At 35.1% G+C, this 18,386-nt stretch overlaps 1 protein-coding gene across 4 annotated transcripts in view; it reads left to right on the top strand.

Moving 5' to 3' along the window:
- The window catches only part of OCA2 (OCA2 melanosomal transmembrane protein), a 187,785-nt gene that overhangs the window by 145,343 nt on the left and 24,056 nt on the right, over positions 1-18,386 (top strand). For 3 of the 4 annotated variants that reach the window (XM_053934871.1, XM_053934869.1, XM_053934870.1), the window contains one exon: positions 2,555-2,648. The exons of the other annotated variant lie outside the window; for it this stretch is intronic. In XM_053934871.1, the coding sequence (XP_053790846.1) occupies positions 2,555-2,648 (94 nt within the window). The remainder of the gene's footprint in view (positions 1-2,554; positions 2,649-18,386) is intronic. 4 annotated transcript variants of the gene reach the window in all.

Raw genomic sequence — 18,386 nt, 5'->3', positions numbered from 1 at the left:
TGTGCTACACATAGAGCAGAAAACTCTCATGAAATGTTTGAATGCTGTAGACTAGTGATTAGTTTGGAATTGAAAATTCCTGAAGTGTTCCTTCCTGACTCCTCTAATTACATCAGCTGTATTCATTTGTTCTGTTTTCACATTAAGCCACATGCCTCGTGTCTTGGGTTTCTCATGGCAGTACCTACTAGGAAAGCTGTTCAAGTTCAATTTTGTATTCTTAAACATGCATTAAAGTAATTAGGATATATTTTGAAGCAAAGAGAGAGAGGGCAAGAGAAACGAGCTGTGATGTTTCTAATGACCAGTGCTAGATACTATTTTTTAAAGGTTTCTGTTCCTCTTATGATGTTAATAATTTCTTTTTCTGCTCACCTATAGCATATGTGGACGTGGTTTTCTGTGTATGAAAAGAAGCCGAGGTTACAAAAAATTCTTGGTGTCTCACAAAGATGATCACAATAGTTTTATGATCGATAAGGATACACTCTTGTATTGATGTGCAGTTTCACCAACAACAGCAGAACTCCTCAGAGACAGGCAGAGTCTCTGCACTAAGCTCCAGCTCCTTTGCATTGTCAAAGCCTTAAAAACAGCAAGTAGGAAGCAGGTCACCTAGCATAGCTCCTAGGAGAGCAGAAAGAAAAGGAATTTTAAAAAAACATAGAGGGAGAATTAAATATACAAAATAAAATGTCTATTTGGGATTAGAGGGAGTGGGAGTGGAATGCTTTTCTCCTCTCAAGAAATCTCCAATATGTCTGCATCTTCCCTATTCCATATGGCATCTGCTCAAGAGCTGCTGATGAGAAAATAAAACCAGTCTATTGTTCTTAATAGGTGATGCTTAGGTCATTCACCCGAGACAACAGATACCTTTGTTCAGATCTCTAGTCCAGGATGAAAATCTCAGTTTACTGCCTAATGTGTGTTGATAAGAATTGACCATCCTGGAATAAAAAGGAATCATGCATTTTCTTTGGACTCAGTTGGAAAAATTTTTGTCATATCAGGGCTTTTTATTGGAAAGCTTTGTCTTTCATGAAGTCAACTAAAAATAATAGTAAAAAAGTACTGAGTTACTTTTGGAGTCTATTTTTTCTCTCAGATTTGTTACTTTGTCGCTATAATGACCAGCCAAAATCATCTGAATTATAGCACTTTTTTTTTTTTTAAGAGTGTAATATTATTTTTTAATAATATTTTTAGACATGTGCTAATTTTGTGTGCAGAAGGCCATAACAGTACCACGTGTGAATATTTTGAGGGAATAATTCTTCTGCCTTTATTCTGGGATAATTTTTGGTACATTGACCTCTGGGTGACCTGAAACATTTACTGAATCAAAACAATTAATTACATTAATTACGTTATGATCTGTTTCTCTCAAAGTCAGACCAGAAGAGTTTCCATGGAGCTAAAATTTTTAATAGAACTGAAGTAAGAAGAGTAACTACATGCGAATGGGAGGAAAGGAAAGCCCCTGCTTAGAATAATAGATTGCTAATGTAGTGATGTATGGCAAAAGAGATGACTTACTGAAGTATATTTAAAAAAAGAAATCTTGTAGATTGTTACCTTTGTTCAGTTAAAGAAGAGCATGTAGGAGTCACTGTAACTTCCTGAGTCGTGCCTTAGATCAGAAACATTTGCAGGAGCTATCTGCTTTGTGGAAGTTAAGTATGTAGCATGTATAAGTCTGAGGTATGACTCATGGGAATGGTACAGAAAATGGGTCAGTCTTTCTGAGCTCTGAATACCTGACTTCTGTACATTGCGAGATTGTTAGAAGTTGAGAGAAAATGAAGAAATAGATGAATTTCTGGAAAAGGGCTTGGGAGAAGAGAAGTGAGGATAGATGCGCATTATAAATTGGCAAATTATTTTTCTTTGTTGTATTCCTCTCATGTGGGTGCTTGCATAAATTAATTTGGTAAACTTCACTGAGTAAAATTATGTTTCCTTATTTATTGAAGAACCATGATGATTAGATAAACAAAGTCTGTGATCCTTTTGCCTTAGGAGAGAGATGTGAAACAGATTCATTCCCCTCCATTGTGACACTCACTGTGTTTTACTTTCTATTAAAAAAGCCCAAACGAGTCTTATAAATTACTTAATTTATCAATAAAGAAATCACTATAGTGTCAATATCAAGTTGACATTAGGAAAAAGGTATCAATTTTTCTTAGCATCCTCAAACTATCTCATCTTTTCACCTCATCTGATGGCACCTTCTAGTTAAGTAAAACTAAAAAACAAGTTTATCGGAGTGCAGGTCTCTGGTGTTATTTTCTTATTGGTGCTATGTTCCTTCCCTATTTTTCTGGCCTAAGTAGAACCAGGGAATAATACTAGGTCTATATTTCAAATCATGAAGCTCTTTATAGGATTAGGAGGTGTTGACTGTATGTTTCTTTCCAAACCTATATACAACAGAAATTGATTTTTCATTTTGTGACAAGTACATCTTAGGACTTTAACACAGAATAAACAGAGGAGGAGAAAGAAAGAGACCGCAACTATAAACTGGTCTTTATTTTCTGAACTGCAGGTAATGGAACATTGATTGGAGCATCTGCAAATGTTGTTTGTGCTGGAATTGCTGAACAGCATGGTTATGGCTTCTCTTTCATGGAGTTCTTCAGGTACAATTTTAAACTTCTCATATTAAGTCTGGTTTTTTTTTTCTCTCTTGGCAAACAATGAATCTTCTAAGGACAAAAATCCAGAGAAAGGGTCTATAAAAGATACTTCTATTCCTTAATTTGGTTTTGGCAACTGAAATGCAGGTGGAAGAAAAATCACTTTATTTTTGTATAATGTTGATAGAATGCATGAAGCTCGTGGGAGCACAGTGGAACTCCAGGAGAAACAAAGCCTTCAAAATTCCTGCTTTGATCACCCTCAATCTTCAGCTTTGTAGAAATTGTAAATTGTTGCTTTATTGTAAAATGCAGTTCAAACCTAGTTTCTCATCTGCACATATTCATGGATATTCTGTCATCAGGAGAAACTGGAATGTCCTACTTTAGACTGAGTTGATTTTTATTCTGTGATTCCACAAGTAAACTATTTACTTAAAAGTAATGACTGCCTTTGACCAGCTGCTTATCAGCTATGAATGAAAGTGTGATGAGCAGCAAGTCTGGCTCAACTCAAGTTGTTGCCTAATTAATAGTTGTTTAATTAATAATTAATAGATTTTTAATAGTGGAGTTTTCATTGCAGGTCATTCATCAGCAGGTTTTTAAGGGACAAGGTCTACTTTATGCATACAACAATTTAACATTTTTCCAAATACTTCCTGTTTTTGAGACTGTGGTTGAAAAATGTAAGTGGAAACTGGCAAAAAAGGATGAAACACAAAGTTCAAGTTTGAAGTGTACTTGATTTAGCTAAAACATAATTCCTTGCTTTTTTCTGCATCTTTAGGGCAAAGGATACTGTTAAGCTCACACCGATTTATTTTTTCTCTTTACTTTCTTTACATTGTTTATAATAATTTCTCAGCTCTACCAGCTTTTTTCTAGACTGTTTACCTCAAAGCCCTCAAACCTGTGTTATTAATATGATTAATCAATCAAGTCTTGGTTGTCAGGATCTTTGAGACTGCAGAACGGTTTTATGTAGTACATAGTGATAGCTAACAGATTTCCTGGAAATCAAGCCCTTGCATAAAAAAAAGGTAATGCAGTAATAATGGGCTGGTGGATTGCACTGTTCATGTTTCACAGATTTTGACCTTGGCATTTGGAGATTTAACTTGTATGTAGCATTAACAGTGTATCCTCTATGTACATTTTGTATTGAAATGTTCTTAAAAGTTCTGTGAGACTGACTGAGAAAACGAAGATGTAAAGCCTGGCTAATCCTTTCAGCAGTGTTTACTGGAACGTATTCTTTAGTACTGATGACAGCAGACAGATGCTCCGAAATTGCGTTCTATACATATGCTTTTGGTGGAAGTGATTGCTGGGAAAGACTGTAGCCACCTTGAACAAAGATGTGAGAACAGAATCCATAGCAGTCTCAGAGAGACAGCAATAGATATTAATTAGCAGAAAGAACATAAAACCTCACTTTTTCTGGATGCCTTTTAATCACTGAGCAGGCAGATCATGAGCTTCTTCACAATTTGTGTTAGGAAAATATTTGTTTCAGTCAAATGTTCACAAATGGAATATATTTTAAGGCTTCTCCTTAAAGAGAAACATCAGGAGATGTTTTGTATATCCCTTGAGGATTTTGATTTTGCTTACTTTTATTTATAAGGTTGCCTCAAAGTATAAAGTGAATTTTCTGAATTTGTTCCCTGTTTGCCCAAGATGACTCAATAGATTTCACATCCTTATTGAGATTGTCCTCTGCAGTGCTTCTCCCAGTAGACACACAGATTTTTACCCTCTCATCTTGCAAACCCCTGGGAATCTATAGAGAAAAATCATGGATGTCTTGTGTGGGGAGATGATGACCCTCTGCTGAATTTTGTTAAGATGTCTTTATGTCAGCCTGAGCTGGTGTTGTTCTGCCCTTCCTAAGTGTGTCTGTACAGGAAACCCATGCCATGTCTGTCTCAAGTGGTGTGCCACAGAGTAGAGTCCTCTACTTCCAATACACTTCCTTCCTAGCTGCATGCTAAGCCAAATCATGCAAATGTGTCTAAGGGAGGCCTTTGCTAGAAGCAGATTTTTTGAAAACCATGTTTTGACACAGCGGTCTGTAAGAGAAATTCCAGACAGGGTTGATAAGCATGTCTGGTGAGTACATCTTGATACAACAGAGGGCAAGATTCTACGGAAGCTGTAGGTTCCTCATGGCGAGAGGCACCATGATGCCTCTCTGTGCAGGGAGAGAAAACAGCAAGAAGCAGGTTCCTTGCCCTGTAAGAGGGTTCATGGGCTCATGACCTTTCCTCTGTGTGTCTTTGTGCAGTGGCATTTGGCCTGGTTTGAGGTTTCTCTTCTCTTTTTGAGAAGATAGCAGAGGCAGCAGAGCAGATGTGTTATGCAATGCTATTCTCTTGCCCAGACAGAGTTAGAGGTGGCCAGGTGTGATAACTTGCCTAGAATGATGAGGTCTTACCAGTTTCATCTGCTTCTCTCTGGAGTGCCTTCCTCAGAAGAAATCCTGTGCTGGGGAGTTCTGTGTGTCTGCCAGAACAACAACTAATTGCTTCTTTCCCTGGATCAAGAGTCCTGCTGCCAGAACAACAACTAATTGCTTCTTTCCCTGGATCAAGAGTCCTACTGCCTCAAGGACCTGGTCCTCCACAGATAGATGTAAGGGCAAGATAGGTCTGGTTCCCATTCTCACCATCCAAGAAGCTCAGGCCCAGGTACTGGAAGTGCTGTGCCTGTAAGGTGGTTCCAGTAGGATGGCATTAAGGTGGGAAAGATTATACTGAGAAAGAAGAGAGAAAGGAATAGGGTTCCCTCTCTGTGTTGAAGCACCTTAAAGCAGCCTGGTGTTCAGAGTACTCTGCTGGTTGAAGAGATACCAAGTCATATCCATGCATGCCTAGCTGTGAATGTGCTGACAAGCATCAACAAATATCTTACCCAGAATGCATTCAGATCTTGTTCCCTTCTCTGACATTACCCATCAACATATGTACCATATCTGTCTGAACAATGCTCACAAGGGAAAGAGCAAGATTGCCTATGAGAAAAGATCTTTTTGTTGCCATGAATTCTACTTCTGTTTCTAGACCCTGTGAGGGTTTTTTGGTTACTCATTATGTTCCACTGCAATAAAAAGATTCACATGTCATTTAGAATATACAATATTGTAGTAAGTTTAATTTATCACCATGAAAATGTTTTTATCTTTGAATCTGTTAGACATGGTGGTAGAAAAACAGAAAGGATCTCCTACAGGTATATCAGCATCAAAAGGAAGAATAGGGGATTTATGAGACTCAGTGAATGGGGAAAGGACCTGCTGACAAGGGATGTGGAAAAGGCAGAAGTTCCCAGTGTGGTCAGCTGCACAAAGGCTTGCTGGAGACCAGTCACTAATGCTGCTCCCCAGGTTTCTTATGTGTCCCTGTAGTGCCTTGCAAGCTCAGCCACCTAGGGATTCAGCTTTTAACCAGCCCAAGAAATCTGAAGCCAAATAATGAGTGACTGGCACTGGATGATTCATTTGCAATAACTCAAATTCAAAAGGAAAGAAAGCAATGTTATGACAAAAACAAAATTGAAAGTTGTAAGAAGACCAAACTCAGAATAATAATTTCCTTAAAGATTCTCTTGCATTTTTGGAATCAGTACAGCCAAATTATGCTCTTGTTCCATTTTGAAAACTTCCTCATCAAACTGTATTTATGTGTTCTATCTTTCCTCCTGAAAAAAATGTTAGATATACCTATATAAAATATAGGTAATCTAATTAAAGTAATATTAATTATAATATTAATACTTCCTATAATATTTCCTTATCCTTCTAGTAATTTAGAGCTGTACATGATAGAGCTGAACATGACATTCCAGTCACAGTCCTCTTATTTTTTTCACATTTAAAAAAGATAAGATTTAATACAGAATGTGGAGTTATTTGCCTTTTCTTTGTTAATCTAGGCAATATCAAATTCCTGTTCAATTTGCTATTCAGTCTAAATCCAAGTCTCTTTCAGTTTTCATGTTACTTACATGAGTGTGATTATATCTGTTCTCCCCTCAAATTTTTATACTTTTCCTAAATTGTGGACACAAAGACAAGTATTTAAATGGTAGAAATAGAAAAAAATGTGAGTCCGTGGGGCTTGGAAAAGAAGATAGAGAACCATGGGATATTTGCCGTATGTGGTCAAGAGTTAACATTAGAACAAGCAAGCATCAGTGCAAACAAATGATCATTATGTCGCTAGACAGAAGTGTAACTATTTTCATAGTCTTGACCCTGCGGAAAACATCAGATAAGTTAACAAATTGAAGGTAATTGCTCGGAGACAGCATTTATGAGTAAGCAGAAGGCAGGGAAAGATAACATTCTTATTATGATTTTAGTCTAGTTATGAAAGAACTATTACACCTAAATAAGGGCTTAACATAAAGGAAAACCCCAAATCTAGGAGAGTACTTTTCTCTTGGCAAATGATCAGATAAAGACATTGTAGTCTTGTTGCTTGGATGAATTCTAGAGGTTAATACAATGGTTTTATATAAATTCAGACTGTAAAATAATCAACAGAACTTAATTTTTTTCTCAAGGAATAAGATAAATAGCATTGCAGATGTCTCTTTTAATCTAGATACTTCATTTCATAGAAGTTTTTAAAATTTTTACTAACACATGTCTGAGTTTGTTGCAATATAGAATTCTACTAGACCACCCTGTAGAACATGAAAATGATGCACAGCAATCTTTTTGTTGCCAATGAAAAATTTGATTCCAGCTCCATAACACAAGAAGTTCTCATTGCTGTAGGGGCTTTAATAACATTTTTTTTTTTTATTGTGAATACAATTTGCAACTTGACTTTCATTTTATCTGTAAGATAGGCATTTATAACCTTATAAAGATACATAGTATTTCAAATAAAAACTAACCTATGTTCCTTCATCTTATTGTAACTCAATATTAATCACCCCTCTGTGTCCATGATGTGTGATGTCAATAGAAAAAGTGAATCACAGATAAATGATGAACATATTGGACAAAAATATAAAGTGGGTATTATGGGAAATACTCCAATTTTATTTCAAGCAAATTTTTGCTGACTGTGCCTATAATACACTGCTGGTTTTGGGAAGAATGGATTGGATAACTCTATATAGTAGGATAAGAATTTGGGAGAAATGATTTAATACATGAGGAAATCAGTCTGCCAGAGGAAGACATTATGAGCATAAGAGCCTAATGTAGAGTTACAGTTGTAAGGTTAGCTGGATATAATCCTGAAGGCATTGTGTGTATTTTCAGGTTTTGCATTTTTCTGTCATTGCCCTCCCTTCATATGCCATTTGCAGAGCTGAATTAATATTCTCTGTCTTCTCAGGGAATAAGAACAATTTGGAAGTGTCAGAAATATTGGTTTCTGATAACAGATTAGGAAAAAAAATTGGTTTATCATAGGATTTGTTTTGTAAGGTATTTACAGCAAAAAAAAAATCTTCAGTAGGATATCATATTTATCTGTTTGTGAGAGCACTCAGATGCAAAGGCTATGAAACAGTACTTCCCATGAGAACTGTCATTCATGTAAGTGGGATGACAAATACAAGGTTCTTTGCTACCTCCTGTGTATCCTGTTTACACAACTTATAGAAAATAACACTTTTAAAAAACCCATAAATGTCTCTACTGGGTTATGTGTAGCATAACTACTTCAGCTGTAGTCCTTTTCATTCCTGTTAATTTAGTATCTTTTTTCCTATTTTCTTGCTATTAACATGCCACAATTATGCTGTTGCTCTTTTAAAGCTGACTCCGAGTAGAATAAAACTAGCTCTATGTTGTAATATCAATTGGATATGAATTTTGGTGATGAAGACTTTGGTTGAGAAATGTGGTATCAAAATACCCAGACTCAACTCACCTGTAGACTTTCTGATCAACTGTGCAGTTCCAGAAGATAGAATTTGGGCATGTTCAAAGTACCTAAGGAAGATTCAATGAACTGCTGAGAGAAGGTTTAACGATTATGATGCAAGAATTATCTCAATCTCACTTCCCACTACTCTTCTGATCAATAAGGAGGAGTAAGTGGTCATGGGTTAAATGTTGATAACTGACATGATAACAAGAGCTCTTTTGTTCAAATAAATGCAAATGGGGCACTTGCATGAGATACTCTCAAAAAACATGCATTAACACATGGGCAAGGTTGAATTTTTCACAACTTTTTCTCCATAAAATTCCTATCCTTAAAAATCTGGATCTCTTAGGTTTACTAAAGCTTGTTTTTACTTTTATCTTGATTTCTTTACGTGTGTAAGAAAAATAAAAGGATTTTTTAATAGCTCACTTTAAAAATAAATTTCAAATAGAATCGCATATGAAAATCTCTATCAGATTTAAGGAACAGTTTAACAAATGTAATCTAGATTTTAACATCCTATTCACTGTTATGACAGAAAGGGCAAAACTATAGACAACTTTCAGTTCATAACTCAACTCAGTAGAAAGGTAGTTCAGTATATATTCATCTTAAATTATTAAGTTCTAAGTTGGCTTTGTTAAGCAAAATGCCAGGTTTCTTTGAGCTATCCAACAACAATCATTGCAATATTTTGAAGTGTCAGTGTTGATCTAATAGCTGCTCTCAAAGAAACATTATATTGACATCTGTTGGAGCTGAATAAAATAAATGCTGCTTATTTTAAGTATTTGCATGGCTTGCATCGAACCCCATGAAAGTAAGTATTCCTGCAACAGTGGTGCACATCATTTTTTCCTGAGTTATGGTTAGTTTGGTTTTTTAATGTTTCTTCTGATTTTATTTAAGGTCTGCAAACAATGTAAGTGGAAATATGAATGAATTTGGATTTGCCTTTTTTTATTTTTAGATAAAAGGGTGAAAAGTTGTATTTTGAGCCTTTAAGTAAGAGTAGATTTCCAATTTGAAACATGATTTATCTTTACCATGAAGTTTTCATGGAGCTTAAAATGTTCCTATGTCTTCTGAGTAGAACTAATAATTTTGAATTGTTTGGCCTGTGGACATACAAGTATTATTTTCTGTCTTCTCTTATTGCTCTTATTGCTCTTTTGGATTAGCTTTTAGTTTCCAATGAAAAAAATGGGATTTAAATACTTGTCTCACTCATCACAAAATAAGGCTATGTGATTCAGATATTAAAATTTTAGTATGGTTTTAGCCTTTAAATTCTGTGAAATGTGTTTCATCCTCAGAGATTTTGATAAAGGACAATTAAAGTGCAATTGCAGTGGTCCAGTGTTTCGTTGGGCTCCGTAGCAGCGTTCCTTCAGATATGTCACTTTAATATTATGGGGTAAAGTAACTGAAGTAGTATTTAATCATAGGATCATAGAAAAAAACATAGAAAGATTCAGATTGGAGAAGATCTTTCCCTTTCCATAGAGTCACAGATGCTGTTGGCTGCCTCTTGTGCTGGGCTTCCCATGGGCTCACACAAAGATCACCACTCCAGAGCCTTCCTTGCTGAGCTGGCCCCTCGTTGCTCTGTCCCCAGATGTTGCTGTTGCAGGGACTTTTCTTCCCCCTGGGCAGGATTTGGCATTTGTCCCTGCTGAAGTTTAAAAAGTGCTTTTTTTTCTAATGCTTCCTTTTGTCCAAGTCCTGCAGCATAGTGGAATTGCATTCTACTTTTTAAACCAATGTGAAATTATAGTCTAGTAATTCCAGTGCAGTTTTGCACAATTGTTTTGGTATGGTAATATCCACTATTAGTATTCAAAATGGGGCCAATGTAAGAAAAAACTTTCACAACAAGTATCTACTTGTGTTGAAATGGCAAATTTGATTCAGTCTCATGTGTAACTCTTCTCACTTGATGCTCTGTGTTGATCTCATTTAAAATTAAATAAACTCAAACCCTAAATATACCTCAAACAATTTTTAAGAAATAGATCTGACTACAAAATGTTGACATCAATTAATTAGGTGAGGTTTTGAGCAAGGAAACAAATAATAGTAAAATGTGATATATGCAACAATATTACATACTTTAAGGTATATATATTAAAAAAAAAGTAAAATGTTAAATTTGCATAATAGTTCTCACCAAAACATTATTAACTGAACACTGGCTCATAAAATCCTCAGTTTCGAATCTTTCATAGTGAAGATTTAGAGATTGGTTTAAAAGTGATTATAAATTGTATACTTTGTGCATGTATATATCCATGAAACACACAAAGAAGTTAAATGAAAATTTTACTGCCATACATTTTGAGTTTAGGTCAGTAACAGTCAAGAATGAATACTAGGACCTCAGGTGAATAAAATAAATGTTACCCCATATCATCAAGATACTTGACTGCGGAATTACTATCAGATAGAAACATTTTTTAGAGATGGAAGAAAAGGCAGCAAGTTGAAGAGTAAACACAAACCATACCAATGTGAGAGCCAGATCAACTGTTTTGATACTAAAAAATATTCTTGTTTTAAATTTGGAATTGTTATATGTCATTTAGGGTGTCTCATATATAATTTCTGAATTGCCTTTTTGGATTTCAGAGTGTCTTTCCCTTTTACTAGCATAAAGCTACTGTTTCTAGATTCCTATGAATACAAAATATTAGATATGAAATTCAGACTATCTCCTGATATAAATGGCTATGAAAGAACAAAGGGAAAAGTCCAAGCCACCCCTGGCATTCAAAAATGTGCTATTTGACATATGTACTAACTCTTCAAAACCCATGTATTGAACATTGCTTGTGTGGGTTTCAAGAATGTATAAACTGGGGGAAAGTGTGCACTAAATAGGACAGTGATGATATGTGAAGAAGTCTGTGGGGTTTTTTTTGGTTGTTGGTTTTTTTTTTTTTTTTTTTTTTTTTTTTTTTTTTTTTTTAATCAGTGATTCTTTGGAACATAGAATCTTTTAGGTATTCAGAAATTCATGAATTTAAAGGTTAAGCTCAGAAGTGTTAAATGACAAGTTCTAAAGAATACTGCTCTGTCATACAAGTGAGTAATGAATGTAATTCTAAAAGCTCTTCCCTAAATGTTGCATGGATATGAACTACTCACATTTCTGGTGTATTTGCTGGTATACTTTTTTCCTTCTGAGCAATAATATATGTATACATAATATACATTAAATTATCCATTCAGTTCTTGCAGATATTTTTAGTCTACTGGCATGTATCACTAAATTAAGTGAGGAAAAGAAATAGCCACATGAAAAGAGAGTATAGAAAGAAGAACTGGTTTGGATTGCACTGAAACCAGATGAGAATTTGATTTTTCTTGTTAAGCTGAAATGCAGGATACTGATCCTGATTTATTCTGAAAAGCATATTTGCATCCAGTATGGATGGAAGAATTAGGTCTCTCACTTGGGAATTTATGATCATGCCAGTGTTCCTACTAGATATACAGGTTATAGGAGTGATCATATTTATAGAGTATTCTGTTAGAAATTGTATGCCATAGATCTTATAAGTTACAAAATGTATAAAGCAATTTAACACCTTAAAAACAAATCAATGAACAACAAGGAGAGTGGTAAATGTAATATATATCTCTATTTTCTTAACACGGACCATAACCCATTCTTGGTTACCTTTTATAAGTACAGGCTACCAACTAAATCAATACCTAATAACTTCCCAACAGCACTTGGAATGAAAATAATTTCAAGAGTAATGATTTCTAGATGTTTTTGGCAGTGTCATAAAGCACATATTCTGCTGTGTTTGTGCAGTGCTACTTCTATAGAAAGTGCTTTTTGCAAAGGTGTTGTAGATGTCGGCGAACCCAATGGGAAGAATGATGATGTCTAACTCTATTTCAGAAGGCTGAATGATTGCGTTATTATAATTATGTTATAATACATTAATATGCTATATAAAAGAGGATACTAAATACTACATGCTACTTTAACTATTATATCTAACTAACAACTCGTGACCCTGTTCTCTAGAGCCCAGACACAGGTGGATCCGATTGGCTCTCAGGCCTAAACAATCCACCATGATCTAACTAAGCGCTCACTCTGGGTAAACAATTCTCCAAACACATTCCACAAGAGAAAAACAAGGAGCAGAAATAGAAATTGTTTTCTGTTTCATTTCTCTCTGTGCACCTCCATAAAAAATCCTGAGAGAGAAAAAAATGTGCTTGCCACACAAAGGATTTCAAGATATTCTCGATTATATCTTCCTTTGTGGAAGAAATGTCATAAAATTCTCCCCCACTTCATCTACCAGATGTACCAGATATGTCGTTTAGCTGATACAACCTGTTAGGGTAAGAGTGATCTTTCAAGATTTCATATTGATCTGTTATATTTTACAATGTTAATCTCCACTGAACAAATTTTCCTAAGCACACCTGGAGAACATGGCATTCCAAGCTTATTTAATAATCCACCCACAGGATGGATTTTTCTCTGTGTACATACTTACGGTGATATTGAGTACAGAGGGAGCCTGGAATTCCTACACAGGTAAAGTTTGGCAAGATGAATCCCTTTCTTTTCTATTCCAACCATGATTTTCTAATTTTACTTCATGATCAGGACAGATGGCAAGGGGAAACTAGAGAGCAGGAAGGGAAAGGTTGTATTAAAGAAACTAGGAGCTATGCTGGGGCATTCTGGAAACATGAAGGGACAGCCTTTATGTAATCCTTTTTGAAAACAGTCCTTTCTTTTTTCAGAGAGTAGAAAAGGGAAGGGCATAACAACAGTGTAGTTTGGCTTCTATTAAAAGACACTAATCTAAAGTATTTTGAAGAATCCTTATCACATTTTTAAATAATAGAATAATATATTCATTTGCTTAGCTAACTTCTGGTGAATATTACTAACTTATAAATATGTAAAGGCTTTCTTTAAGTTCCAGCAGAGTTAGTGACTTCTTTCTTCTTGTTATGTCTTCATACTCAGTGATACTTCTGTTGCCAGAACTTGTCACCAGGTTCCATGAAAATTTAAAAGAAAATTAATTAATAGAATGAAATTTGGCTTATTTCTGCTTATAGCAAATAAAAATGTTATATTGTTTTCATAGAAAACACTGTGAACTTCTCTGGTTCATATTTTGAAATGATAGGCCAGCTGCAAATCTAGAAAGAAGAATAAAACTGTAATTTTTTGAGTTCTGCAAAAACTCCTTGACTTTACTAGAAGTAGCTTAAAGGTGCACAGTGCAGAGGTGAGGTAGCACATCACCCCTAGGTCCTCAGACCAGAGACTCCCAGTGTGATAAATGGGTTGGTACGTGCTATATTTCCAATCTGGAGTTTCTACCTGCATTTCCTTCTCATAGAAGCTGGTAGAGGGAGAAGAGGAGAAGAGAGGTGGAAGGATGAGAGAGGCCATTGTGCATCCAGGCCTTATTTCATACTGAAGCTGCTAGTTGGTAAGCCTGTTTAAAGGCTCACACTACTCTTGCTCTTGGAGCAAGGCTTTTTGTACTACTTTAACACCCAGCTTCTTATTCTTCACCCATATATGACCATCTAGCCTACTGCCATTGGTTAAAATTAATGATTTTTCAGAGAGAGGTGAATATTGAAATAGATGAACTTAATCAGGTGTGCATCAGGATAGAATCATTCCTGTAGCTACCCCGCAGTTGTTAGCTCACTCTATGTGTTTGTGTTTTAACATACATAAGAGATCATATTTATTGGATTTTTATTAGAATGATCCTGAATAAAACATTTTTTTTCTAAAATGGGGACTTAAACCGTGTCTGTGACGAGGTTCATTCTTGCCTTGGCTCAACATTAAAAAAAATTAAATATTTTATTTCTTTTGACTCTAGTTTCCATAGCTGACTTTAAGCATGAGAGGAGGATATACAGTTTTCTGAAATAAATTCTTCTTTGAAGTTGCACAGCTATGGTGATCATTACATAAATGAATATTGTAGTAAGAAAGATATTATTTATTTATTTGTAGAGTTTTTTTGTTTAGACGGCTCAAAAGTTTTTGCTCTTCTTTTTCTAATAATCTGTAAAGAAGGTAAAGAGAAGTTTTACTACATATAGGTGGGTGAGATAGATAGGTTTTGTGAAATTTTCACATGATAATTTTTTTAAAATGAATAGAATAATATTTTAATGAAAAAATTCTTGAAGCATCTCTAAAGCCCAGGATTTTATAGCAAATATGATTTACGCTGAAAGGTAGATTTGAAAATCAGAATGTCTACCCCAAAAAGCAGTATAGTGCTACTTCAGTGTGTCTTTAAATAGCAGTCATGTAAAAACCGGAAAAATTAATTACTAGAATAATCTGCAAAAAACAACTTTTCACTGAGAAGTGATGAATTTTAAATAAAAACTCTTTCCTTTCTGATGCATCTGGCCATGAGGTTTCATATTTTACCACTACTAATATGGGCTGAAATCATAGCTTAGAATAGTCACCTTTCCAGCAAGCTTTTAAAAGGCAAGTAAATTACCTCATTTTTCATTTCACTGCATTTAATTTCCACCAAATCCTCTCAAACTAGTTTGAGCGGTTCTGTATCTAAATGCACAGAATTTCATGGTTAGATAAAAGATATCATTAAAACAGGTGTTATCCAGTTTTAGGGGTTTCTGGACTGAAAATAAAAAGAAACTCTAGTTGATTAAACTTCTACAGTAGAAGGTAGGAGTTAATTTGTAGCCTTTTTTTTGCTTTTGCATTGAGGTAAATATGCTTTTGTTAAATGCTAAAAGGCACAAACTGAAGGTCATATGTACCATTACGCTGTTAGGCTTGTCATGATTGTGATTTAAATTTTTTTTTTAATGGAGCCTATTAAATCAGAAAGCAGTTAAAAGAGGTCAGTCCATTATTCTCCAAGATAATTCATCAATGTCAGCAGTGCTAACGAGAATGTGGGCCATGTGTCAGGAGCTATTGTGGCCATGTCTCTGCTCCATTGTGGTCTAGCACTCATGTTTCATTGCAGATCTTTAAATAAAGGGTTTGATGGTGCCTTACCTCAACCATAAGTAAGTCTGTGTGAGAAGAAAAGAGTGTCTACAGTCTGTCTTGAGTGACATCACTCTTATGATCATGCTGGCTGATATTTCCACCTTGTTTTGCTAGCTAAGATTAGAGGTATTTTTCTGGCAAGGAAAAAAGTAGGACTGAAATAGTTTTTGCTAATTTCTTCCACCATGTCACAATTGTGTTGAACTTCTTTTTGTTACTATCTCAGCATATCCAGCACATGGAAAAGGAGAGGCTTTTGATAGATGTGCTGCCCATGTGACCAGGGTGTTGTGTGTATCTCTATGCTATACAAGGGGTGAAAAAATCTAATGCAGAGTCTTAATCTTAATTAATTTTTTAAGAGAATATTAATCCAGAGGAGATATTTGCCACAATTGTGGGAAGCTACTGATACATTTTAAACTACAGAGGTAAAACATGATAAGAAATGGAACAGATACATTAAAAAAAATAAGTCCATCCTCCTATAAACATAGCTTTCTAAAACATGCAGATTATTTCTGAAATCACATCAGCTTTTGTGCTCCATCCTTTCTGTGGTTCAACTAGTCCAGACTGGCCTTCTTTTTCACTGGAACTCTCTTTTGGGTATGAGATAATCTTAGTTTGCCTGTAATTTGTGTACAAGTAATTTTCCCTCCCTGGTATTTGTTATTCCAGGACTCATCCATTTCTTCTGCTTGACACACAATTCAGTGATGTACAAAGCCCTTTTCTCTCCCTATGACTTTCTGGGAAAAAAAATCCATCTTTGTTGGGGCCTTATAGGCAGTACTGTCCTGTAGGTTAAATGGTATTCTCACAGGCAACTAAACAATTTGGCTTTTGTTGTCTTGTTACTTGGTCTTGAGTGCTATCTGGTCCAAAAGTAGTTAATCATATTGAGATTAGCTGTGGGGCTGCAATGTGTTAGAGCTGTGTTTTCTGTCCTTCAGGCTGTCAGGTCACATGGCCATTTAAGCCAGTGCAAATAGCCCACCCATAAAGAAGAAAAATATGAGCTAATAAAAATCCTTCTAAATATTGCAAGTTTTCTGTGTATAGACATGCATGGGACAGGATTTGCTAGACGTGTTCTTTTTACACCATTTTCACAGCTGTTTGTATTTAATGACTTTTACATGCTTTAGATTTTTTCACCTATTTTCCAATTTCTCTGTCAGAAAAACTGGCTGCTGCACATGCTTCTCTTGATCTTACCCTTTTGTTTATTCCTGCAGGCTTTTCTGGGGAGGTTCCAAATTGATGCCTTGTGCCGAAATCCTTGCCTTTTGAAAACCAAATGCAGAAGCAGTATTGAAACACTGTAGCTTAGTTTGTCAAATTTCTGTGAAAATTTGCCTTACTGAAGTGCAGGCTGGACTCTGAAAATTTGATTGCTGTCCCTGGCATTAATTGAAATCTTGTTTACTGATTTGTTTCCATTGTGACCAAGAATTAATGTGTCTTGAAGGGGATTCACTTTGAAATAGACTGAATGGCATTTTTGCTTCTCCTAGTGTAGCAAGGAGCTTTTTAATGATGGAAACTGTGCTTTTCTCAGCAAGAGCAGAGGTTAGTCTGTAACAGTGATAAATGAAATGTTAAAAGAAAGAAGGTGGGCAATGTAGCTGTGAATAATCAAACGAGGGAGCAAAAAAAGAAAATTGAGAACATTCCAAACCAGCAAAGGCCAAAACCCAGTAAGATTAAAAAAACCCCAACAACAAAACTAAAAACAACAAATGAATTATTTTGTATTTCTTAAATACAGTATATCAGTGAGGACTGTTTATAGTAGAGGCTATTTGCAGTGATTGGGAGAACAGTAAGATACAGGTGTTTTCCTCTGCTTTTACTGTGTTGGTGAGAGTTCACTGTAATCAGAAGTCTCTTATTTAAATTTGGAAGACTCTGGGTTGTTGTTGATATTGATCTTTCCATGTGCTATTTCCATTGATTATTGCAGCCAGCATGTGGTCATTAGCATATTAATAAAATATAATGTTTTCTATATTTTCATAAACAAAATTCATGAGACTAAAAGCAGTTTAGATTATGTCTCATTTTTAGACCTCTCACCATATGGATTATTTGGCTTAGTGGCTAATGTGATGAGAAACAGCAGTATTCTCTTGTATATATAGTCTGTGACATTTTGTTCCTTAAATGTTATGTTTTTTAAAAATTGCTTTTATTTATCACAGATATGGGAGTAAAGTAGGGTTTTTGGGATCTCTGGGCTTTCATTTTGAAGTTAAACCCTGCCACCTACAAATTGTGCCTGTGTGACAAGAAAGGTTTTATTTTTGAAGGTTTTGCCGTAATATCATTTTGACAGATTGATTGTGTAAGTCTTCATGTTGCTCTAATAACTCCTTTTTAATGGGAGAACTTTAATTGATGTCAAACTGAAAAGTTCAGTGACAGATAAAATGTCTTCTCTTAGTTAAGAGGTTAAAAATAATTGACACTTTTACATGTACAGAATAAACTGCCATAAAAATATTAATTTCTATGTCTATTCTGATAGGAAGAGATAGAAACAAGTTCAAAATGAGTGGTCAACTTTTCCATAAGTTTTGAGATAGTGAATAGAATTCTATTAATAAATACAATAAACAACCATTACTGAAATAATTAAGTGTGGTGAGCTGGTGCTTGTCATAATTGCTGTTGCAGGTGGGGTAGAATTACAGGTTTTGAAATCTCTAAGCTTTCTGATTATGCAGAAATTTCAAAAATAATTTTCAGAAAAGTGCTAATTTCTGAACTATTTTTGTGTAG

This window comes from Vidua chalybeata, chromosome 2, assembly GCF_026979565.1.
Source record: "Vidua chalybeata isolate OUT-0048 chromosome 2, bVidCha1 merged haplotype, whole genome shotgun sequence".
Classification (NCBI taxonomy): Eukaryota; Metazoa; Chordata; class Aves; order Passeriformes; family Viduidae; genus Vidua; species Vidua chalybeata.
Note: the sequence above shows the minus strand (reverse complement) of the source record. Positions and strands in the feature narration are given on the sequence as shown.